This window comes from Rattus norvegicus, chromosome 5 (assembly GCF_036323735.1).
Source record: "Rattus norvegicus strain BN/NHsdMcwi chromosome 5, GRCr8, whole genome shotgun sequence".
Classification (NCBI taxonomy): Eukaryota; Metazoa; Chordata; class Mammalia; order Rodentia; family Muridae; genus Rattus; species Rattus norvegicus.
Genome location: NC_086023.1, coordinates 135,011,864 through 135,036,933, shown reverse-complemented (window position 1 = coordinate 135,036,933; position 25,070 = coordinate 135,011,864). Strand labels below are relative to the sequence as shown.

At 46.9% G+C, this 25,070-nt stretch overlaps 1 protein-coding gene across 11 annotated transcripts in view; it reads left to right on the top strand.

The window, feature by feature from the left end:
* Mast2 (microtubule associated serine/threonine kinase 2) overlaps positions 1-23,928 on the top strand; it is a 139,190-nt gene extending 115,262 nt beyond the window's left edge. For 7 of the 11 annotated variants that reach the window (XM_017593439.3, NM_001108005.3, XM_017593441.3 and 4 more), the window contains 22 exons: positions 2,701-2,855; positions 4,389-4,464; positions 7,090-7,299; positions 9,464-9,565; positions 12,577-12,709; positions 13,432-13,493; positions 13,933-14,018; positions 14,450-14,658; positions 15,457-15,595; positions 16,731-16,863; positions 17,578-17,743; positions 18,196-18,297; positions 18,535-18,657; positions 18,790-18,899; positions 19,210-19,364; positions 19,583-19,854; positions 19,951-20,145; positions 20,701-20,927; positions 21,121-21,243; positions 21,663-21,799; positions 21,884-22,077; positions 22,365-23,928. In XM_017593439.3, the coding sequence (XP_017448928.2) occupies positions 2,701-2,855; positions 4,389-4,464; positions 7,090-7,299; positions 9,464-9,565; positions 12,577-12,709; positions 13,432-13,493; positions 13,933-14,018; positions 14,450-14,658; positions 15,457-15,595; positions 16,731-16,863; positions 17,578-17,743; positions 18,196-18,297; positions 18,535-18,657; positions 18,790-18,899; positions 19,210-19,364; positions 19,583-19,854; positions 19,951-20,145; positions 20,701-20,927; positions 21,121-21,243; positions 21,663-21,799; positions 21,884-22,077; positions 22,365-23,875 (4,620 nt within the window). In that variant the 3' untranslated portion in view covers positions 23,876-23,928. The remainder of the gene's footprint in view (positions 1-2,700; positions 2,856-4,388; positions 4,465-7,089; positions 7,300-9,463; positions 9,566-12,576; positions 12,710-13,431; positions 13,494-13,932; positions 14,019-14,449; positions 14,659-15,456; positions 15,596-16,730; positions 16,864-17,577; positions 17,744-18,195; positions 18,298-18,534; positions 18,658-18,789; positions 18,900-19,209; positions 19,365-19,582; positions 19,855-19,950; positions 20,146-20,700; positions 20,928-21,120; positions 21,244-21,662; positions 21,800-21,883; positions 22,078-22,364) is intronic. The other 4 variants (XM_006238675.5, XM_006238674.5, XM_063287846.1 and 1 more) reach the window with 1 other exon arrangement.
* Positions 23,929-25,070: the final 1,142 nt, after the last annotated feature.

The following is a 25,070-nucleotide window of genomic DNA, read 5'->3' as shown; positions in this document are numbered from 1 at the left end:
GACTTAACCTTTGAACTGTAAGCCAGCGCCAGTTAAATGTTTTCCTTTATCAGAGTTGTCCTGGTTATGGTATCTCCTCACAGCACTAGAAACCCCAACTAAGACACCATATTTTCCTCACTTCGGAAGTATTTTCTTACAGATAATTGTTCTCTATCCTGTCCTGCATTTTCTTCCAAACTCAATGAGTTTTCTTGAGGTTAAGAGAGGTGTTTTTGTTTTTTTGGTTTTTTGTTTGTTTGTTTGTTTGTTTGTTTGTTTGTTTGTTTTTTGGGTGGGGAGGGGAAGAGGCTTGGTAACTTTAAATTCTTTTTTTTTTTTTTTTGAGCTGAGGACCGAACCCAGGGCCTTGTGCTGGCTTGGTAACTTTAACAGCCATAATTATAAGGCCTTCAGAAGGATTAGCCGGTTCTCCCCTTAGTTCCTCCCTGTGAATTCGGAAAAGGGCTTTCTCTGCCAGTGAGATCCGATGTGGGAGCTCCTAGCATGGCTCCTGCCTCCTTCAACTTTATTTCTAGGACTGCAATAAAGACTTTATCACTGTTTCCATGTTCCAAAGGCTGGGTAGCCTTCCTCACTGTTAAAAATCTGCCAAAAAGGAAGAGTAGTTATTTGCTGCTTGTTATGTCAACAAAAGGGTGGGCCTTTCTCTGAAACTTGTGTCTTAGGGAGAGTTTCAGTTTTTGGACAGTAGATCCATCTGATAAGCTTATTGTGAGTTTGTATAATTAATTCTGAAAGGCATCATCCAATGGGAGCAGCTATTCATCAAAGCTGGGATGATAAAGCTGACAGACATTTTTGGCAAAGAACGGAGTAACACATTTGTAAAGCATAAACTTGATGAGCCATCCCTGTTTCTTCTGTCACTCTTCAGGTCTTCTCTTCTCTATAGTCATGAATCACAAGCAAGAAAAAGTACTCTAGTTCCTCCATTGGCCTATAAGTCACTATTAGTCTAGAGGTCTTATTGGTCTTTGGCAGTTAAGCTTAAGGTTTTTCCCTAATAAACATACCCTTTCCCATAATCCTTTACTCACACAATCTCTAATGGAGAGTCGTATGTATGTGTCTTTCTGTGTCTATGTATATAACATGTAAGTATTACTGTACAGTTAATCTTAATAGACTCATCCTACATACTCTCCCCACCCACACTTTGAGACAGCTCACCATGTATTATTCTAGGCTGGCCTGAAAAGTTTTTAGCCTCCTAAGTACAACAATTGCCAACATACCACTACACCCAGCTATTAAAATACTGTAAAATAGCAGTTTTGCATGGTGTGACTTACATTGCCCACTAGTTTCATATTAGCTTCAGTTGAGTGAATATTCTATTTGCAACTTAGATACAAATAAATAAGAAGCCTATGAAAACCACACCAGCTGTTTTCAACTCCATTCATTAGGGGCTGGAGAGATGGCCAGGCATTGAGCACTCACTACTCTTGCAGAGGATCTGAATTCAGTTTTCAGAGCCCACATGGCAGTGCACAACTGCCTGGAATTCCAATTTCCAGGGGATCCAACACCCTCTTCTGACCTCTATTAACTCATGAACACATGTGGTGCGTGTACACACACACACACACACACACAAAATAAATTTTTTTTTTCGGAGCTGGGGACCGAACCCAGGGCTTTGCAGTTGCTAGGCAAGCGCTCTACCACTGAGCTAAATCCCCAATCCCCACAAAATAATTTTTTTAAGCTCCGTGCATTATAACATTCTATAAGATAGGCTTGTACTATTGGGCCAGACAGGGCTTCATTTCTCCCTGGAGGATCCTCCCACAGTGGTTTCCTCTGTTGGTACTTAGCTTTAGTGCTAAATAGATTTTAGTGAAAGTTGGGCCAGTGGTGTCAGACTTCCCTACTCTCTGGGGCAATCTTGCCAACTGAAGGAAGAACTTTGGAGTCCTGGGGTTTCGTGGTTTGCCACAGAGTGACTACATCTGTGAGATCTTCACCGTAGCGCCAGCTTGCTCCCTCGTATTGTCTGCTGTGGTGGTCCCTTGTCAGAAATTCTTGAGCCCTGTTGAGACGTTCAGATTGCTTTTTGAATCAGGCCTGACCTTTACATCCAGATCTCAAATCAGTTGCCTTTCCTCCTGGACCTTCTTGTCTTATCCATGGCATCCCACCATAGTCTTCCTGACCACAGCAAGACAGTCTCTTCTCTGCAAAACAAACTGAAAGAACACATTGCTGTGCTACCCCAGTGTAGTGCTCTCAGGGTTATAAAACTGAAAACAAGGGGCTGCACCTGATCATACCTGGAATAGTTATGAAACCAGAAAACATGGTTGATTGCTAGTCTAAGTAGCTAGAAACTTTATTAAGAAAAAGCAAAGAGTTTGTGTAGAAGAATCTGCTTTTTACTCATCCAGCTTGCTATATGGTTGCTGAGATTTGAACTCTGAACATTATGATGGTGTCACATCTGGTTTTTATGTGACACTAGCTGTCTTGAGACACACCAGAAGAGGGCACCAGATCCCATTACAGATGGCTGGGAACCACCATGTGGTTGCTGGGAATTGAACTCAGGACCTCTGGGAGAGCAGTCAGCGCTCTTAACCACTGAGCCATCTCTCCAGTCCCTGTAACAAGCACTCCTAACCACCAAACTGTTTCTCCATGTGTTTCTTTGCATGTATCTTTATTGCTGGTGGGTTTTGTTTGTTTATTTTCTAGTCATCGTGTTCCTCACAAGAAAAGCTTCATCAGTTACCTTTCCAGCCGACAGCTGATGAACTACACTTTCTGACGAAGCATTTTAGCACAGAGAATGTACCAGATGAGGAGGGACGTCAGTCCCCAGCCATGCGGCCCCGTTCCCGCAGCCTCAGGTAAGGAATACTCCTACCTACTGTCCTAGAACCTGTGGGCCCTAGCTTATTTGCATGGCTCAGGGCTCAGTACGTACATACGTCCTGCAAAGAGCCAAGGTGCCAAATGCTTTAGGTTGTACAGTCAACTCATTTCTGTCACAACTGTGTCACTTTACTGTTTCAGTACAGTTGACTTCCTTGGGAAACCTCCTTACAATCTTTCTTCTCACAAACAATCCACAAACTATAATTTGCTGACTCCTGGTCAAAAGAGGGGAAAAAAAAAAAAAAGAAAAAAAAAACAACCCAAAGCTTGAGCACAATAACACTCAACCGTTTTGGCTTCAAGTGCAAAGTAGCTGGCTCTTTTTTCCCTCCAGACCCCACTCAGTAAAAGAGAATCATGGTATTCTCAGTTCTGAAAACGTGTGGCTTTAATGACTAAGCCAGCTTTCCTGCCAGGAAGAACCCCTCCTGGTAATGTTGGCACTGGAGTGTCATTGCCCAGGTCTCAAAGACAGGATTCAGACTCACAGATGGCTGGAACTGTAACTGGGGTTTCAAAGTGAAGGATCAAAAATGCAGTGGGAGGGGTTGGGGATTTAGCTCAGTGGTAGAGCGCTTGCCCTGGGTTCGGTCCTCAGCTCCGGGGGTGGGGGGGTGGGGGGGTTGGGGGGGGGGAGAAGAATGCAGTGGGAGTACGGATCCCAGGCAGTTTCTTGATTTCATAAAGGAACACTCAACCGTGATGGTCTCACAGTTCTTGTGGACCATGGGTACCTTTTAAGCCAGTTGAAATTGTGAGGATTGTAGTAACATTGAGGGAAGTCCCTAAACAAAGACCCGAGTGCAGTGCTAAGCCTAACCTCGCTGACAGATGAGGTCTTGTGTCAGGTACTAAACTGGGCATTTAGCTGTTTGACTCAAGATTTCAAATGTTTAAGGAGATATGATCATGGTGTTCTAGATGAAAAGATATAGTTTACTATGAAAAATAATAAAAAAGACTGAAAAATAACTATTCAGTCTTCAGTTAAAACCTAGATTTAGAACTCATTATGGCTTTTGTATCCTCTAGGTGACAGTCAAGGTAGCCAATTGACTGTGACTTGTTGTAGAAATGAAAATAGGTATACAGTCTTTCTTTGGTTCCTTGTTTGATTTGATTCCTAGGACATGTTGGGGTAGACTGTCTTTCACTAACCAGAGCTATCAGGGCAAGGAATCATTTCCTGGGAGAAGTTATCCTAGGGAAGCCAGCCATACATTGACTGGCAAGTAGAATCCCCTCTTCTCAGCCAGGGCAGAAAGCTGTGGGAAGCTACACTTTTTGCAGGAAGGTAGCTTAGTTTAACATTGCACCATTGTAAAACTATAAACAAATATGCTTGGACCTCTAAGATTAAAGAAAGCCTGGAACCTGACTCCCATGAACGTAGGAATGTGTGAGATACTGAAGACAGTTGGGCTCAGGAGCTCTTAAGGATGGCCATATTTCTCCTTGAATTTTCCATGGTACTAAAATAACATGATTATTTCTTTCTTATTCAGTCCTGGACGGTCCCCAGTTTCCTTTGACAGTGAAATAATAATGATGAATCATGTGTACAAAGAAAGATTCCCCAAGGTAAGGATTTGTTGTAAAGGAGAAAATAATATCCCATAGCCAGGCCAGTCTGAAGACTCCAGAGTGAGGGAGTCAAGTGCAGAGGTAACCAGAAAGATCACCAGTTTTAAAAGCATCTAGGGATCTAGGGGGGCAGGACGACAGCAGCACAGGTCTGTGCGTGCAGAGCTTCTGTTCTCCACCCAAGATCAAGAGGTGAGTGGAAGACAATATATCACATCCTGAAGAAGAAGACAGGAGCTGGAGGGCTGGATTCTTACTGTGCACATTGCGTTCGCATTCAAGGTTGTCTCCAGCCTCTCACTCTTCCCTTTGACTGGATTTGTGCTCTGGTCACACCTTCTTCAGTACAGGTTTCTTAAGAAGCTCCCAGAGCATGCACAGCCTGAGGGACGCTCAGCTGGTAGAAGCCACCAAGAGAAAAAGTCCAGAGGCAGGAGTCCTAGAGCCACTTGCTAACATTTGTTTTCCTTTGCAAACTGTGAAGGGAGATCGGTGCTATCCCAAGATAGCTGGGAAATAGCATTCACACTTCTGCTATGAACCTCTTTGTCTCTGACGTCAGCACATCCCTTTGCCTGTCTCCCCCTGCCCTTGACCTCTCCTCCTTTATTTTTTGAAATTTGCTCGTTTGTGTTTCTTGTTGTTGAGGTTTTTGTTTGTCTGTTTTGTCTTTTGAGTCAGTCTTGATCCTGTCCCAGTCTTGTGAATGCTGAGATTATACACCCACAGCCAGGGGCGTGAATTTGCAGTTCTTACCAAGAGCAGTCCACTGTGCCCTCATGCTTGCTCTTCGGAGGATAGATTGTTCCTACAGAAAGCAGTCAGGGTTCTCTAGAGTAACAGAACTGACAGGATGAGTTCTCTGTGTAGCAATGGTATTTGTTAGAATGACTTACAAGGCTGTGGTCCTGCTAATCCAGTAATGGCTGCCTAGGATCAGCACGTCCAAAATGTGAGTAGTTGTTCAGTCTGTGAAGCTGGATGTTTCACCTAGTCTTCAGTATACACCCGAATCCCAAAGGAGGAGGATCTAGTGCCAGTGAAGGGATAGATTTGCTATCAAGGACAAGAACAAAGGAGATGGCTTTTATTTAGTATTCCAGTAGAAGGTATGGCCCAGATTAGAGGTAGGTCTTCACACCTCAAAAGATCTGGATTAAAGATGTCTTCCTACCTCAGAGGTCTAGTTTAGAAGTAGGTCTTCCCACTGCAAATGATTTAATTAAGCAAAAATTCCTCATAGGTGTGCCCAGCCATTTTGGGGATTTTAATTCATTGTAGATGTAGTCAAGATGACAACTGAAATAACGATGACAAGTCCTGAGAGACAACTGTGCACTCTTCTTGCAGACACATGACAGCTAAGGAAAATGACAAATGCTTGTGCTTTTCTTTCTTGGCATATACCAGTGACATATGCCTTGTAACAAGGACCTAGAATGCCTGCATCCATCTCTGCCCCCCTTCTCAGATGTACGATTCTGGACAAAGTATTTGACTTCCTGGAGCTTCATTTGCCTCATAGACAACTCATGGTTTTTTAAAAGTGCTCTGGACATGAGAAGCACAAGTAACTATTAGCTATTAATTTGTTTAATCTTTTTCTCTGTTGCACATTGTAGCCTTGATGTAGACACAATAATAAGAGCAAAGAAAGGGCAGGAAAACAGCTAGGAAGTCATGTTTTACTTTATAATGAAGTTCCATGGTGTGCAGTGTTGAGAAATATATCTTGCTTGGCTCATTCTCTATATGCAGAGATGTGTATTAACATCTAGCACTGTGTTGGTATTTATACATATTTCTGTGTCCTTCATCCTTAGATAGCTTTAGAGAATGTGTTACCTAGTGACAGAAGTCAAAGTCTGAGAGAGGCAGTTGTTAACTAGTTCATTTGTGTATGTTTGTCCATTTTCACATGGTTGTGCAATTAGAGGCCAAGAGAACCCTGAACCAGATCTCCATTCTGCTCTTCTGGGGATCTGGGCGGGGTCATGTTGCAATCCAAAGCCCTCCATTCCAACTTAGCTTCCAAAACCAGGCAAGTTCACACCTTTGATAAATGTTCTCTGAGTACGTCTTATATTCAGTGTGAACTTACATTAAATATGAGAACCCTGTGGTAATGAAACCTTCTGACTTGCCAGAATTTCTTGCACATAGAACGGTTCAGAAACCAATGTTATCTATGCACTGGCTTGTCCAGTCAGGAAACCAAGTCAGACCCCAGAGGAAAGAGAACCTTTGTTTCCAGGAAGCAAGAGACTTGCCTGGGCATTCATGACACTTAGGTGAGAGGAAGAGCAACAGGAGCTTGTAAGGAAGGCCACCCCTAGAGAATGTGTGACAGAAACATGGAATGTCCAGTCAGAGACCAGCCAGCCCTGTATGCCTCCAGAACCAAAATCTTACTGCATGGGCTATGGCAGCAAAAAGGTGACAGAAGGCCTTGAATCTGGTCCTGGGGCTGTCTGACCTTCCTGACGAGATCCCTTCTGCCTTCAGTCATTAGATTTCCCAGTGCAAGATGAGGAAGTTAGGCACACAGAGAGCTCATCCTTTGGAATTTGCTGCAGCTAAGCTGGGACTGAAAGGGAGTTAATAACTTTTCTTTACTCCCAGGCCACTGCACAAATGGAAGAGCGACTAGCTGAGTTCATTTCCTGTAACACCCCAGATAGTGTGCTGCCCTTGGCAGATGGAGCACTAAGTTTTATTCATCATCAAGTAATTGAGATGGCCCGAGACTGCCTGGATAAATCTCGGAGTGGCCTCATTACATCGCACTATTTCTATGAACTTCAAGAGAATTTGGAAAAGCTTCTACAAGATGTAAGTGTTTTGATGAGGAGACTAATGAAACTTCCACAAGGTAATCTCAGGAATTAGCAGTGAACTCACTCTTCCCAGCTGCTGGCCACGACCAGATCTCCTTGCCTGTGTAGGAGTTTCCGTATTTGATACTGATGAGCTGATATCCTTCCCACGGCCTCTCCATCACTGAGAAGCATGCTTGGTTTCAGAACAACTCAGTTTTGTGAATGGTTTTCTAAAGCCAAAGCTGAATTACTCTGTCTGAAACTCCAGCAGGTGTAGTGTTTAAGTCCAGCATTGGTACTATGAATGAATATTTGACTTTTTACCAAAAGCAAAAAGTCGGGCAGAGGTTCACCTGACATGATGACCCATACCTTGAATCCTAGTTCCTGGGCAGGTGAGACAGATCCCAGTGAACTAAACTAGTCTGTTCTATATAGCGAGCACCAAGCCATTTGTAGTGAGACCCTATTTCAAGACAACAACAACAACAACAACAACAACAACAACAATAATAATAATAATAATAATAATAATAATAATACAAAATACAGTAGTGGGTATATGAACTATCTTTACTGAAAGTCATTTATTTAAACACAGCTTCCTAACTGTCCCCTACCCAGATGAAGCAGGGCTAGACTTACCCTATGAGCATGTCCATTAACTGATATCTCATTAACACAGTGATACACTTGAAAATGTGATTCTCATGAAAAGTATGAAAAGTCTGGGAGGAAATGATGGCTCAGCTGCTTTTCCAGAGGACCCAGGTTCAATCCCTAGCACCTACATGGTGGCTAAATAATGATGTATAATGATCTCTGAGAAGGCTGGAGAGATTATTTGCTGATTAAGAGCATGTACTGCTTTTGCAGAGGACTTGTTTGGTTCCCAGTAACCACAACTGCCTATGACTCCATCTCCAGCTTGTCTGACACCCTCTTCTGAACTCTGCAGGCACCTACGTTCATGTCCACACACACACAGGCCAGTACACAGAAATAAAGAGAAAGAAAAAAACCAAGTCTCTGAGAAACAAAAGACAGAGTAATCTAGAGATACACCCAAGCATTCACTGAGTTCTGAAGCACTGCCTTCCTCAGTCTCGCTTTCACTTTGCTGTCTGTCAGTTCAGGTGAGCAGATGCTTCTCATTCAGCTGACACCATTGGCACATCTGAGAAAAGAGCACCTGATGCTGCTTAGCATAAAGTGGTCAAGCACCCCGTCTTCTCCAGACCCTCTCAGGAGTAGCAGTAATGGGACCGAGGGTTCAGAGCTAGTGCTCAAACAAGGGCTTTGGTGTGAGTCTAGAATTTCGAGACAGATGATTCAAACTGACCATGATTATTGCTTTCAAATAATAAAAGACTGGCAGCTCAGTCTCTGTACCCGTGAAGATACAACTCAGTAAGCAGCAGCTACAGTGAGAAAGGTTTTTACAGTTACATGGTAATTCTATCTGTACAAATTCTTCCTGTGATTTCAAAATGGATACTTAATCATAAATGCTCTATAAGGGCAACTGGAGAATGTCAAACTCATGCAAAGCAGCTTTTCATGACGTTCTGGAGTTGGCAAGATGAACCCATCAGGTAAAGGTACTTGCAACCAAGCCTGATGACGTATGTTTGATCCCCTCACTTACACAATAGAGAGAGAACCTTCACATGCATACCATTAATATTAGGGGGTGGTGGAGATTTCTAACCAAGAAATAAAACATGACTGGATATGGTGGCACATACCTAATAGTCCCAGAACTCAGGAGACTGAGGCCTGCTAAGCTACATAGTAAAACTCTTAAAAGAAGAGAAAATGTCAAGGGACTAAGGCGATGAGCCAGTCAATAAAGTGACTGCCACATATGCATGAAGACCTGAGTTTGGATCCCCAGTTCCTATAAACCAGATGTGGCAACATGTTTCTATAACCCTTTAGGGTAAGGAGGGGACCCCTGGAGGTCACTGGCTAGTCTCTCTAGCCAATCCGTGAATGACAGATGTAGTGAGTGAAGCTGTCATTCTCCGGAATGGGCACCGGAGAGCTGTTCCTGGGCTCTTGACTCTTCAACATAGACTTCCAAGTTCCTTTCTATAGTCAGCTCTGTACAGTATGGTCCTGTTTAACCAACCGCATTAGGATAGTTCTTTAAGCAACTTTCCTCTTCTGTGTAGGCTCATGAACGCTCAGAAAGCTCAGACGTAGCCTTTGTGATTCAGCTGGTGAAAAAGCTGATGATCATCATTGCCCGCCCAGCTCGTCTCCTGGAATGCCTGGTGAGTCAACATGGACGGTTGGGTGTGCAGGTGGGAGTTAGGGGATGTAGAGGAAGTAGCTTGCCATAAACTGGCAGTACAATTAACATTTCTATTGATAAGTTGTTTATTTGAATATGATTTGCAAACCCTTGGGGTACTAGTCGTAATAAATATTAGTCTAGCCTAGCCCCATGCTAAATCAGCCCCTGTCATGAGAATCCTGAGGGTTAAAGAACGTTTAAGAGAAGCCTGAGCCAATTGAGTTTGTATGAGTCCTTCCTCTAGTCTTTCAGTTATACATCATGTCCTATCTCATGTTGGACACTCAGGGCCCTAATCTTAAATCTTCCTGTGCCATAACCAAATACAGGGCATTCAGATGTGTGAATGGGGATTATATTATGATAAGGGTCACACAGCTATTTAGTACAGGGTGTAGTGGGAACCTGGTGAAGGGAACTTTTCCATTTTTGCAATGAACATAAGTGAAAGGTCCTTGGGAAACATGGAGTTTATTCAGTGACTTGGAGGTTAAGTGCAAATTGGCCAGTGGAGGGCCATGAACGCAGTAGTGTATTGGAAAAAGTAATGAGTAAAGCTGCACGGAGAACATTAGGCCATTTGGAGCTGCCAAGAAAAGGCTAGAACGTTAACACTGTCAGATGTATTTTGTTATTTGAAACAAGATCTTAGGTAACACCAGCGGACATCAGACTCCGTATGTAGCTGAGACTGGCTTTGAACTCATGATCTACCTTTCTCTAGCTTCCAAGTACTAGGATTATAAGCATGTTTCCACGCACAGCTTCTTAATTAATTGACAAAATTCACCATCCATTGAGTTTTAATAAATATTAAAATCCAGCTGTATAATCACTGCCATGGTTAATGTTTCTCTCAGAAAGGTCTTTGTGTCCCTTTGGTACAGTCCTCTCCTCTTCTTTCCCAGACATCGCTTCCCTGCTTTTGCTATTGCTGCGTTTCCCTTTCTACTGATGCAGTATTCTGCCTTCTTTCACCCCATAGAGTTTTGGGTTTTAGATTTATACATCAGTGCATTTATTTCTTAGGAAATACACCATCAGACTTATGCTTGCCTAGCAAGTACGAGGCCCTAAAGTAATTTAATTCCTACCACTGCAAAAAGAAAGGGGGGAAGGGGAAGAGGAGAAGGAAGAAAGGAAGCAGGAAGAGAAGGAGGAAGAGAAGACAGCGAGGAGAAGGAAGAGGAAAAGAAAAGGAAGGAAGGAAGGAAACTCCTTTGGTTCAGTGGGTGTTGAACTGAACAAGAGTGCAGGATGAACCAGGAGAATCAGTCAGCACAGGGATCTTAAAGCATTTCTAAGAAGGGCAGGCAGTGCCAGGCCGTAGTAGGAACAAAGACAGGTTAGAGAAGTGTTTATGAGGTGAGTGTTCTAGTAGCTGGAGACTGAGGAGGAAGAGGAAGTGTGATGGACTCTGGGTCTTAAGTTTATCCTGGTTGTTAATAGTGCAGTCCTCAGATACAGAGACCAGAGAGAATGGAGATGGATATAAAGCAAAGGCTGCAGATCTAATCCTCCTTTGTCAAGAGTATGACGTCTGATCAGGCAAGGTGGTATATACCTTTAATCTCAGCACTCAGGCGTAACCATGGGTTTTTCTGTACCTGCCACAGTCCCCAAGTATTGATGGGAGACCGCTTGTTATAGGCTTTGGTCTTAGAGCGAGGCATTATTTCCCACCAGCTCAGAACTCAGTTATCGGCCACATGCCTTGTTAGTTACCTTCTTTCCTTCCCTGCCTGTTTCTTCCTCCTTGTCCAACTGCACCTTTCTTTCCCAGAGTTCCTCTCTCAGTCTGAAGTCCTACCTTACAATTCTGCCTTTTGCTATAGGCCATAGGCTTTTTACTTTAACCAATCAGAAGCTGCCTTAGGCAGGCAAGTAAGGATAGAGACACATCTTCATACAGTATAGAAAAACATCACTCAGGAGGCAGAGGCAAAGGCAAGAGGATACCTTAGAGTTCAAGACAGGCCTGGGCTGGAGAGATGGCTCAGTGGTTAAGAGCACTAACTGCTCTTCCAGAAGTTCTGAGTTCAATTCCCAGCATGGTGGCTCACAACCATCTGTAATGGGATCTGATACCCTCTTCTGGTCTGAAGACAGCAACAGTGTACTTATATATAATAAATAAATCTTAAAAAAAAAAAAGTTGGGGATTTAGCTCAGTGGTAGAGCGCTTGCCTAGTATGCGCAAGGCCCTGGGTTCGGTCCCCAGCTGGAAGAAAAAAAAAAAAAAAAAAAAAGACAGGCCTGGACTACATAGTGGATTCCAGGACATCCAGGGCTATGTAGAAAGACCCTATCTTTAAAGAAGAGAAAAGAAAAGAAAAAGAATATGAAGTCTATAATAAGGTACAGAATTGTAGCCAGGAGGTTTGCATGTTGTTCTTCTTCCTACCTGTGGTCCTGAGGATCAGCATATCCCCGCACACTGTCATTTCCTCTGCAGTCAGAGAATCGATAGTGTAGCCCAGAGTGTGAGAAAGGGCAGGCACCCAGCAGTGAGTACCTGTTGTCATGGGTAAACCACGCTTTATCAACACTGGCACTCTAGGCCTTGCACATACAAAGTGTTCAGTAATATCTGAAGGTGTGCGCTCTGCTGAGGCGGGCCAAAGCACTGTGAACTGTGATTGCGTATGCACCAGCAGTGCTCAAGACTGATCACCTGAGCGTGCCTGACGATGCCACCTGCTAAAAGAGTCTGCAGTGGAAACAGGTGAATAGGCTAAAGCTCGTGAAGTCAAAAACTCTTCTGCTTATTACCAGGAGGTCTGTGCTATGTGTAGGAAGTCGTCTGGAGGCGAGCTACAGACCAGCTCTGTTCCGTGCTCTGGACATCCTGTTCTAGGTGTTTAGGGAACAGGGTATCATCACAACGAAGTTTGGTTTCTTTCCCTCTGGTATGTGCTTGAATGTCAAGAAAGGCAACAGCACTTGCTTATATCTCTCCCCACTGACCACCTCTTTTCTCTGGCACAGGAGTTTGACCCTGAAGAATTTTACCACCTCTTAGAAGCAGCTGAGGGTCATGCCAAAGAGGGACATGGAATTAAATGTGACATTCCCCGCTACATCGTTAGCCAGCTGGGCCTCACACGGGATCCCCTAGAGGGTGAGTGAACATGATGTCTAGTAGCTTTAAGGAAGGACATGACCTAACCTCAGAGTCTCAAGACCACAGCCAACACCCTGTGGTCTCCACTGTTTCATAGCCTCTTCTTCTGAATCAGTGTTCTCCACATTCATCTGCTCTGTCCTAGCCAGGCTTGCCTGGTCCCAGGTAGATTGGACTTAGAGCCTCAGATCAAACCAGGTCAGTAAGGAAAATGATCCCTCTTCTACATACTTCCCTCTCCTATTAGCCCCTTACAAGTCTTCCTGTTTGGGGTTTGTCCAGTTCTGCTGTAGAGTTTAGCTTTATTCTTCTGGAGTTCATGTTAGCCCCCACATGAATAGCGGGCTTACTTGTCTTGCTCTGTAGTTGTTCTCCTCCTGTCTGTTTGCTTCCCTGACCCAGTAAGTAGCATAGTCTTCGTCTGAAGGATGAGTACTGGAAGCCTCCAGAGCCCTGTTATCCAGGAAATACTGCAAGTCTGAGAGAAGCTTGTCTAGACTATGCTAGGACTTCAACTTGTACTGAGCTTGTAGACATACTAAAGTCCAAGCACGTGGTTCGTTTCCATGTGTGAGACCTGTGCCTTGCTAAGGACAGAGCCACAGGACTGGGTTTACTTGCAGGCTGACACGGGAAGTACCTGCTATATCATATGAGAATATGGCCAAAATGCCAACCACTGCTGTGAGGTTTTCTTTGATATCCTTGCATGTTTCTAGAAATGGTCCAGTTGAGCAGCTATGACAGCCCTGATACTCCGGAGACAGACGATTCAGTTGAGGTAAAGATCCTGAGTTCCTGCCTCAGTCTTGGAGATTGAGCTCTGGGAAGCCTTTAAGTTTGCTTTGAAAGAATATTTGGGGGCTAGAGAGAGAGCTTGGTGGTCAAGAGTATTGCTGTTCTTCCAGAGGACCTGGGTTCCATTTCTAGTACCCACACCAGTGACTCAAAACTACCTGTAGCTCTAGTTCCAAGACATCCAGCGCCCTCCTCTCAGCTCCATGGGCACCAGTCACACATGCATACATGTGGTACACATACATACATATGGGCAAATACTCATACACATTAAATAGCAGTAAATGTCTTGGGAGGGGAGCATCTAAAGGCAGTAAGAAGTGTGGCTCCTGGGAAAGCATGGGCAGACCTGGTGCTGTGGCCGCACAACTTCCCCAAGCTCTGAAAACCTACCTACTTCCTTCCTTCCCTTTGTCTTCCAGGGGCGTGGGGCATCTCAGCCATCTAAAAAGACCCCCTCTGAAGAGGACTTTGAGACCATTAAGCTCATCAGCAATGGCGCCTATGGGTAAAGGCATGGGGTCAGATTGGGGCCAGGAATAGAGCTGACTCAGCCCTTGGTCTCTTCCTTCTGAGAGTGTATGATTCCCAGTCCCCTGGGCAAAAAATACCCTAAGGTGGACCTGCTCCCTTCTTGAATTTCTCCTGGAGTGTCAAGAGGTCAGTTTCCTCTGGCATCTAAACATTGATTCTTTGCCCAGGCAAGATTCCCACCTGTCTTGGTAGTGCTCCCTGAGTTCTGGAAATACTGAGCTGGCTCCTCACAATCTGGTCTGCCAGGAAATTAAAAGAGTTAATTGGCACAGTAGCAGGCACACCCCAAGATCTTCACTGTTCTGTGTACATACATGGGATGAAGAGGCAGCTTGGGGTTATGGAATGTACAATTGAGGTGCTGAGAGCCCTTGGGGGCTGGGCTGGGCTGGCTGTCTTTCCCAGGGCTGTCTTTCTGGTGCGGCACAAGTCCACTCGGCAGCGCTTTGCTATGAAGAAGATTAATAAGCAAAACCTAATCCTACGGAACCAGATCCAGCAGGCATTTGTGGAACGCGACATACTGACTTTTGCTGAAAACCCCTTTGTAGTCAGCATGTTCTGCTCCTTTGAGACCAAGCGTCACTTATGCATGGTGATGGAATACGTTGAAGGTACTGGGGCAAAGGTTGCTGAGGGGAAGGAAGTCACAATGCAGTCTGAGACGTAAGCCTGAAAAGGGACCAATGTCTTTGTACTGAAGTTTCAGGCTGCAGCTTTCAAGACCATTTGGAGACTGATACGGCAACCCAGCATCTATAATATTCCCCAGAATCTGAGGCTCCCTCAGACAGGAGCAAAGCTTTTAGTTTAGTAACCACAAAGGCCCAATGTGGGGCTCTGAGAAGATTGCATCTGGCTGATGACTTGTGAAGGGGCCACCCCTAAACCAGACAAATACTCTAGGACTAGACTAGAAGAGCAGCAAGGGCAGAGCTCTGCAGGGGGCAGCCACTGTGCAGCACCCCCCCCCCACACACACACACACACACTCTATGTACAGCTCCAAACGTATTTTCCCTAAGACTTAAAGTTGAGCCTCAATGAAGCTGTGCTTTCCCTTTATTGGGCATTCATTACTGGAAAAAAGGAAGTGGAATAAACAAGTATTTTAGCATATGGAATCTTTGAATACAGTATTCCCATCCCAAAAACTTAGTCTTATCCTAGCAAGTCATGATGAATGTATAAAGGCCTGCATTCCTTCCTTCAGTCTTCTAAATGAGAGTCTTGAAAGCCACTGGCTAATTGATTTCCTGCTTCCTATTATCTGTCTCCCACCCTGGAATCCCGGGCTCAGTACCAAGCTGCTCTGTGAGGCTATTACCTTGGGTTCTATAAAGCCTAAGAACTGGCTAGAGCAGGGCTGGATCATGATAACTTTTTCTCATGGTAGCCTGGGCTCTTTATAGGGGGAGACTGTGCCACTCTGCTCAAGAACATCGGGGCCCTACCTGTGGACATGGTTCGTCTGTACTTCGCGGAAACGGTGCTGGCCTTGGAATACTTACACAACTACGGCATCGTACACCGTGACCTCAAGCCTGACAAGTATGCCCACGGTCTCTCCCTATTGTTAGGACTTCCTCAAGTCTTTTGATAAGTGGGAGAAATACTTGTTTAGATCATTGGATCATCTTAGAATGGCTACTAGGAAACAAAAGAAACCAAGCAGAATGAAAAAAAATCAGCACATCTAATAGTGACTACAGAAAATTAGCTTTGAAATGCAAACCTATGTTCAGATGGCCACTTACGCTTGTTAATTCTGAGTCAGTCTTTTAATTAAAGTTTTGAGCCTCAAATTCCTCCCTTCTGAAATGAAAACAGTGCATTTGCTCTGCTGAGCATTCTAGAAATAACTCCTCCCTTCCTTCCTGGGTGCTGTTAATCAAGAGCAAGGGCTTGTGCATGCTAGGGAAGTGCTCTACCTCTGAACTGCATCCTCAGTTCCAGAAGAGTTTGGAGATAATCACAGGACTTAGTAGATCACAGCACTTGTTTCTTGCTCAGATGATGAACCAGGTAGGAAACCTGACTTTGGGATAGTTTGAGTGCATGGCCAGGGCAGCTGGACAGACAGAGCCCATTAAGGAAATCAGGACCAGAGATAGAAATTTGGGAATCGGGGTTGGGGATTTAGCTCTTGCTAAAGCGCTTGCCTAGCAAGCACAAGGCCCTGAGTTCGGTCCCCAGCTCCGAAAAAAAAGAAAAAAGAAAAAAAGAAATTTGGGAATCACTAGAATAGAGGCCAGGCAGGTGAAGCCCTTAGCATCGAATAGAATGGCCCAGGCAGATAAAGAAGTCTCTGATTTCTAGTTTCTCCCTCCAAAGATATCCAAGGGCATGGAAAAAGATGTTACCAATTTCCCTTCTCTTTGAGATGGATATTTTTAAGTCCCTCCCTCAGCTTAGAGGAGGGATTGTTAGTGATCATGGCAGCTGCTCTAGGATGATTGATCTCTACCCTGGAGCAGTCTCCTCCTCTTCAGGTATGGACTGAAAGTGGACATCAAAGAGATGGAGTTGCAAGGGGGGCTGAAGTGTACTTACCGAGCCAGGGCTGCTACTTTAGAGCTGCACTCCCCATTTGTGTCCCTTGGTACCATGCAGAAACTAATACTAAATCAGTACTACGGGACAGCTGAGGGAGTACTCCATGATTTTATTTCTGTGGTCTCAACAGCCTTCTAATTACATCCATGGGGCACATCAAACTCACTGACTTTGGACTTTCTAAAATTGGCCTCATGAGTTTGACAACCAACTTGTATGAGGGCCATATTGAAAAGGATGCCCGGGAGTTCCTAGACAAGCAGGTAAGTAAGCCTGGGGAAAACCTTGGGGGTTGATTGCAGGCCTCAGAATAAGGCCTTGAAGTTACTTGCTTAATCTGCGCCTGAGTATTAGCATGGCAACTTCATGCTTTGCTTTTAGCTCCAGGGAAGCACTGAAACAGGTAGCACGTGTGGAGAGCAGATGATCCCTGAGACAGAGGGGATAAAAGGTTCCCTGGGGCTGGATGAAGTAGGCATTGAACTGCTGATCCCTGGGGTTGGATGAAGGAGGCATTGAACTGCTGATAGTTTCATGTGAGAGCAGCCTGAGGTACAGCTCTCCTGTGCCCTTCCCTATTGGAGCACAGCTCCACATTTACATCGGATGCTTTGCCATTTTCTGGAGAGCAGCCCCCTGATGCTCTCTGACTTGATATTTCAGGTTGGGATGTCCATAGGTGACTACTAAGTTCACCTCTGGGAGGAGGAGCCAGTTCTAAAACCAGATCCAGAAGAGAGTGAGAGCAGTGGGTTTGGGCTAGAATTCGACATTTTAGTTAGTTAGGAAATACAGAGACCCTCCTCACCAAGAGCTTTAACTCTAGTTCCCTGGGGTTGATGTTGTTGTTACTCATTAGTAAGGTAAGCTGCCTCTTCATTCAGAGACTTCTCTACTCCAGCAGTAGGAGCATCCCCTACTGCCGTGCCAGCAGGTCGCCTCAGGATTCTGAGGCAGCCTGGCTTCTCTGTACTCAGGTATGCGGGACCCCGGAATACATAGCACCTGAGGTGATCCTGCGTCAGGGATATGGGAAGCCAGTGGACTGGTGGGCCATGGGCATAATCCTGTATGAGTTCCTGGTGGGTTGCGTCCCTTTCTTTGGAGACACTCCGGAGGAGCTCTTTGGGCAAGTGATCAGCGGTAGGTACTTCCCTCTACATCACTGTGGAGTCGGGCTGTCCGCTAGAGCTCTCTTTTCTAATAAGTGGATGTTTCTGGTAGGCTTGCTTCTTTGGATGCATGTGTGTGTTTCTGCACACATACATGTGCACATGTCATGTCCTAGAGCTTTCTGTGTCGCTCTTGTGTCGATATGAGACATAAGTGAATGAGTTCTGTGTTTAGAGTAAAGTGGCAGGTGAGAGCTTCAGGAGCAGGAAGTCCCTGTTCCCAGTGCCCACACTGGATCAAGAAGCAGGCAGTGGAGGGACTATGACTCTTCCCTGGGAGTGGGGGAACCTATGGGACTTCAGGAACTGGGGTCCCAGACAAAGACTCTGAGGAGCTCCCAGCCAGGCTCTCCCTACCTATACTAACATCTTTTGCATCTCCACATTCTACAAGTTTTTTCTTTCTCACCCATGATACTTCAGATGAGATTGTGTGGCCTGAGGGTGATGATGCACTTCCCCCAGATGCCCAAGACCTCACTTCCAAACTGCTTCACCAGAACCCACTAGAAAGACTGGGCACAAGTAAGTTGGGCCTTTCTCCTGTCCTCACCTCAGGGGGGTAGAGAAGCTACATCTGTGGACCCTAAAGCGCAATGGCAACCACTCTTGATCCCGAAACTCCCCTGTCCCTTTAGGCAAAGAAGGAAGAGTACTTGAACTGAGACTTCCCCAGCCTGCCTTCTTGTAACCAGCTTCTCACATGACTGATGTCCCACAGTCCATGCAGCCAATCTTGTCCCCCGTCCACTGTGTCTGCAGGTAGTGCCTATGAAGTGAAGCAGCACCCGTTCTTCATGGGTCTGGACTGGACAGGACTTCTTCGCCAGAAGGCTGAATTCATACCTCAACTGGAGTCAGAGGATGATACCAGCTACTTTGATAGTAAGACCACTGGTGGGGTAAAGGGGAGCGTGAACTGTGAATGTCCAAAACTGCTATGGGGTCCTGCTGCTGCCACCAGGATGGCACCAACAATGACACTGAAGCTAACTGAACTAACTGTATTTGGTCCAGCCCGTTCAGAACGATACCACCATGTGGACTCCGAGGATGAGGAGGAAGTGAGTGAGGATGGCTGCCTTGAGATCCGCCAGTTTTCTTCCTGCTCTCCAAGGTTCAGCAAGGTGTGACTGAGGAAGCCCAGGCTGATGGGAGTTGAGAGAAGAGACCCTGTCAAGGGACATGCCTAGGACAGGCTCAAGAAGTTTTGATAGGACCTTTTCCAGAAAGGAGATCAAAAGGCTAGGGTTACATACAACAGGAGCTTCTAGAATCACCCATCCCTACCAGGGATGGCTCAGCAGAGCAGCTTCTGGAGCTATGTAGCTTGAATGGAGTGGGGCCAGAGGAGGGGTTGCCTCAAAGCCTTGACCGTCAGACCCCAAGAAGACCCTTTGCTCTCAGGGCCATGTCATGTGACTCCTGTGTCCATAGGTTTACAGTAGCATGGAGAGGCTTTCCCTGCTTGAGGGACACCGGACACCACCCCCAACCAAGCGCAGCCTGAGTGAGGAGAAGGAAGATCACTCAGATGGCTTGGCAGGACTGAAGGGCCGAGACCGCAGCTGGGTGATTGGGTCCCCTGAGATGTAAGCACCCGGGGCTCACCAGGCTCAGTTGTCACATTGTGGGGTGAATCCAGATGCTGGAGGAGGAGGGTGTTGCTAGTTAAATAACATTTGCCAGGGAAGTCTGGTAAAATGTCTGAAAAGGTCTGTGACTAAGTGTGCCTCTAAGGTAACCTCAGCAGAGGCAGCAAAGGGAGACCACCTGGGCCACCTCACCCCACCTGGGCCCTCTGTTTCAGATTGCGGAAGCGGTTATCTGTGTCTGAGTCATCCCACACAGAGAGTGATTCCAGCCCTCCAATGACAGTGCGGCACCGCTCAGGCCTCCCAGATGTGCCTCGTTGTGCTGAGGAGACCAGTAGCACCCCTCGGAAGCAACAACAGGAAGGTATTTGGGTCCTCACGCCCCCATCTGGAGAGGGGTCATCTAGGCCTGTTCCTGAACGACCACTGGAGAGGCAGCTGAAGCTGGACGAGGAGCCTCCTGGCCAAAGCAGTCGGTCTTGTCCAGGTGTGGCCCCGAGGACGGTGGGAGGCCTGGGCGGGAGTACAGTACAGGGAGAGGATGAGCTGAATCACAGGTCTCTTTGTTGACTTGGACCCACAGCCATGGAGACACGAGGCCGTGGGACCCCACAATTAGCTGAGGAAGCTACAGCCAAAGCCATCAGTGACCTAGCTGTGCGCAGGGCCCGGCACCGGCTGCTCTCTGGGGACTCTATAGAGAAGCGCACCACTCGCCCTGTCAACAAAGTGATTAAGTCAGCCTCAGCCACAGCCCTGTCCCTCCTCATTCCTTCAGGTAAGGCCAGCAGGGAACTAAGATAAAATCCGTAGGAAGGACATGGTCTGCCGGTGCATGTGTGTAAAGCAGGTAAGTATTTGAGAGACGCCTCCTTCCCATGCAGATAGAGGTCCCTGAAGATGGGTGTTGATATCTACAGTGTACATGTAAGGGGATCAGAGGGCAGGGCTGTAGATGCAGAAGTGCAGGCTTTGGAGCAGAGAGCTAATAATGTTCAAGTCAACAATGCTGAAAGGCTCTTCACCGTGACCACATTGTCCTGAGACTGTACATGGATGTGTTCATGTACAATCATGTAGAAGAATCGTAACTGGCTGTATATAATGAGTGCACAGGACGACTGCTGCGTGAATGCTCGTGGCTTTCAGAGTCTGTTACACATGTGCGTGCTGTCCCACCCAGCTCTTCCCATCCCCTGCATTCCAACCTAGAGCCCCTCAGCCCCAGCTCCGTCCATGACGGGGAGCTGGTTGGGATCAACAGCTTGGGCCATCCGGGATCATGGCCGTGTCAAGACCTCTGATCACTAAATCTTGGTTTCTGCTTCTCCAGAACACCATGCCTGTTCACCATTGGCCAGCCCCATGTCCCCACATTCTCAGTCATCCAACCCATCATCCAGGGACTCTTCTCCAAGCAGGGACTTCTTGCCTGCCCTCGGCAGCCTGAGGCCTCCCATCATCATCCACCGAGCTGGCAAGAAGTATGGCTTCACCCTGCGGGCCATTCGTGTCTACATGGGTGACTCAGATGTCTACACTGTACACCATATGGTGTGGGTATGTCTGGCCAGGAAGGGGTGTTGTCCTCTAGCTTTATATATATATTTTTTTTTTTCCCCACTTCCCCTTACCAGAGCCTGTTTGCCCTTCTCATAACTCACAGAAACTAGAGGGGGTGGGAGTGTGGAGGTCAAGGGTCACAGGAGCATAACCAGGCTCAGAATTGAAGACTCTTCTCTTCCTGAGGCAGCATGTGGAGGACGGTGGTCCAGCCAGTGAAGCGGGGCTTCGTCAGGGTGACCTCATCACCCACGTCAATGGTGAGCCCGTGCACGGGCTGGTCCATACAGAAGTGGTAGAGCTGGTTCTGAAGGTTAGTGTCTGTGGTGTCTGACTGGGCTCGCCATGAGGGGAGTGGGAGGTTGGGCACACGTACATGTTGCATTAAGGGTAGATATAAGGACATGCAGAATTTGAATGTGCAAACAGGAGATTTTTCTCCATGTGCTAATTAACCTTTGCTGGCCAAACCTCAAACCCTTCTAAACTGCAAGTAAGACTGATGGGACAGGACAGGAGAGGTACTGCTGTCTTCCCATTCCTAAACTACTCTGTAGTGCCCCTTGGAACCATTTTCTGTCCTGTGAGGGGAAATGGTGCTTGTTTACATGTGGGTGTGGAAGAACAAAGACTGACCTGTGGTTCAGGAAGAATACGGTTAAATGGAGAAAAGGAGAAAACAGCCACCGGCCCAGCCAAAGTTGCCTACCTTTTTTCTGCTTGGCGCCCTAGAGTGGAAACAAGGTATCAATTTCAACAACTCCCTTGGAGAACACATCCATCAAAGTGGGGCCGGCTAGGAAAGGCAGCTCTAAGGCCAAGATGGCCCGAAGGAGCAAAAGGAGCCGGGGCAAGGACGGGCAGGAAAGGTGAGACAGACTTGGTCCAGAGGTCTACCCCAGGATGCCCACGTTTGATCAGGCCTAGAGTATGATGTCCCCTTATCTCTACAGCCGAAAAAGAAACTCCCTATTCCGGAAAATCACAAAGCAGGCCTCCTTGCTACACACCAGCCGCAGCCTTTCTTCCCTTAACCGCTCTTTGTCATCGGGGGAGAGTGGGCCCTGCTCTCCCACACACAGCCACAGCCTCTCTCCCCGATCTCCTCCTCAGGGCTACCGGGTAGCCCCAGATACTGTGCACTCAGGTACAGGGGTTCCCCTGCAGATCAGAAACCATCCCTTGGGCAATTATGGTGAACGTTAGCCATCTGCTTCCCATGCGCCCAACTCTAAATCCAGGTGTCTTGGGGGGAATTGGTGGATAAGGCGGTGAGGGGTTGAGTAAATGGACTGTAGTCCACCAGTTAGTGTAATGGGAGCAACAGTCCTGGGCATTCCAAAGCGAAGTTCTGCCTTGCCATCCATCACTTCTAACAACTAACACTGATGTGTTGTTTTCTGTTTGTCCATCCACCCATGCAACTATCCAAAGTAGGAGGGAATTCATCACAGAGCAGCTCTCCCAGCTCCAGTGTGCCCAGCTCTCCTGCTGGCTCCGGACATACACGGCCCAGCTCCCTTCATGGATTGGCACCCAAGCTCCAACGCCAGTACCGCTCGCCAAGGCGCAAGTCAGCAGGCAGCATCCCACTGTCACCATTGGCCCATACCCCTTCTCCACCAGCAGCAGCAGCTTCCCCTCAGCGTTCCCCATCACCCTTGTCTGGCCATGGGTCTCAGTCCTTTCCTACCAAGCTTCACTTGTCTCCTCCACTAGGTAGGCAGCTCTCACGGCCCAAGAGTGCAGAGCCACCCCGCTCTCCGCTACTTAAGAGGGTGCAGTCTGCTGAGAAGCTTGCGGCTGCACTGGCAGCTGCTGAGAAGAAGTTAGCGCCTTCCCGAAAGCATAGTCTTGACCTGCCCCACGGAGAGCTGAAGAAGGAACTGACACCCAGGGAAGCCAACCCTCTGGAGGTAGTTGGAACCAGAAGTGTGCTTTCTGGGAAAGGACCACTTCCAGGAAAGGGGGTGCTGCAGCCTGCTCCTTCACGGGCCCTTGGGACCCTACGGCAGGACCGAGCTGAACGCCGAGAGTCATTGCAAAAACAAGAAGCTATCCGGGAAGTAGACTCCTCAGAAGATGACACTGATGAGGAGCCCGAGAACAGCCAGGCCACCCAGGAGCCAAGATTGTCCCCCCACCCAGAAGCAAGCCAGAATCTACTCCCTAAAGGTTCGGGAGAGGGTAGGGAAGAGGACACTTTCTTGCATAGGGATCTAAAGAACCGGGGTCCTGTACTCTCGGGCCTGTTGACAGGGAATAGAATAGAAGTTCCTGGGCTCTCCCAGAGGAAGCTTTGGAGGCCACAAGCCTTTGAGGAAGCTACCAACTCCTTACAGGCCCCTAGCCTGAGCAGGTCTGGACCCACAAGCCCCACCCCCTCTGAAGGCTGCTGGGAGGCGCGGCAGCTCCACACACAGGCACTAGCTACACTTCATCCCAGCTCTTCAGAACTCACCCCTACCAGTTGTTCTGCTGCCACCTCCACCTCTGGAAAGCCAGGGACATGGTCCTGGAAATTCCTTATTGAGGGTCCAGACCGAGCATCCACAAACAAGAAGATAACAAGGACAGGTGAACCAGCTAACTCCCAAGATTTGGAAACCACAGTTCCAACTCAGGTTCCTAAGAACCTGTCTCCTGAGGAAGAGAAGCCACAGCCACCAAGTGTCCGTGGGCTGACCCATCCGCTTCTTGAGGTCCCCAGCCAGAACTGGTTATGGGAGTCTGGATGTGAGCAAATGGAGAAAGAGGACCCATCCCTGAGCATCACCGAAGTGCCTGGTTCCTCAGGCAACAGGAGGCAGGACATTCCATGCAGAGCCCACCATCTGAGCCCAGAAACCCGGCCCAGTCTGCTCTGGAGAAGCCAAGAACTTGGGGGCCAGCAAGAGCATCAGGACTTAGCACTGACATCAGATGAGCTTTTAAAGCAAACATAGCAGTTGTTTGCTCTCCTTGCACTCACCTGTGTAATACACCCTCCTGGAAACCACTTGGCCTTTGTTTGCTTCTTTCCATTGGTCATATAGACAAGTCTCTCGGTCTGGGGCCTTTTGCTACAGGATTGTAATGACTGTGTTTCCACTCTTAGGAAAGGAGCCTAACCCAGCTGGATTTACTCAGATAGTGAAGTCTCTGAACTCAGGCATAAATGGGTGCCGGACAGTAAGCTTTCTGGGTATAAGCGTAGGGAGTAGCTCAGGAAAGAATGGCCATAAACCTTCTATGTTCAGAGGAACTAGGTCTGGCAGTTTGAGGGCAGAGTGTGGCTTACCATCCTTCTGCATAGCTCTAAGAGTACAAAAGGAGCAAGCAGGGGCCAGCCCAGAGACTATATGTAATGGAGCACGAAGTGAGGGCTTGTGGCCATTAATATTCCTGCTTGGTAGATTAAGGACATGAGCTTTCCTGCCCAAGCCAATGCAGTTTGGACAGAGCTGGGATTAGAACTTGGACCTCTGACTCTAGAACTTTTAGTTACCTAACTTTGTGTCTTAGCCAGTAAAACATACAAGGAAGTGACGAGTTTAACTTCAGGTGTATTTAGGAGATATATATGGGGTATCCAGAAGGTAATAAAATATATGGAAATGAGAGCTACGTTTTATCAACAATGACACCCCTGGGCACAACATTAAAGGCAAGGGGTTGGGAGGTATAGCGCAGTGGTAGAATTATCTAGCATGAAAAAGGCCCACACAGTAATACACACTCTAGAGCACAAGATCCAAGAGAGGAACGTTAGAGTGGCAAGAGGGCCAGATGAGAGGAAAATGGAATTGCCTACTTATTTAGTGACAGACTGTTCCTGGGATGTTATAGGTTGAGATTTCTTCTGCTAAATATTACAATGAGCAACCCTGAGTGATTAGAACTATATGTGTTGGTAGTGTTTGAGAGGGAAACTTACAGGGGACCCGCGGGTAGGTAAGAGGAGGTAACATCATGGCAGGAACCTGGAAGATTCTGTGTAGTAAAGTAAGGCCAGACTTGTAAATTCCTGAACTGATAGTTATGCTACCTGCCCCATAATCTAATGCCTGCCTCTGAGAAAGATACAGGGAGCCCTAGAAACAAAAGCCACTACTTCTGGGCTTCTGCAGCTTTGTCATTCTGTGTGGGGAAGGCAGTAAC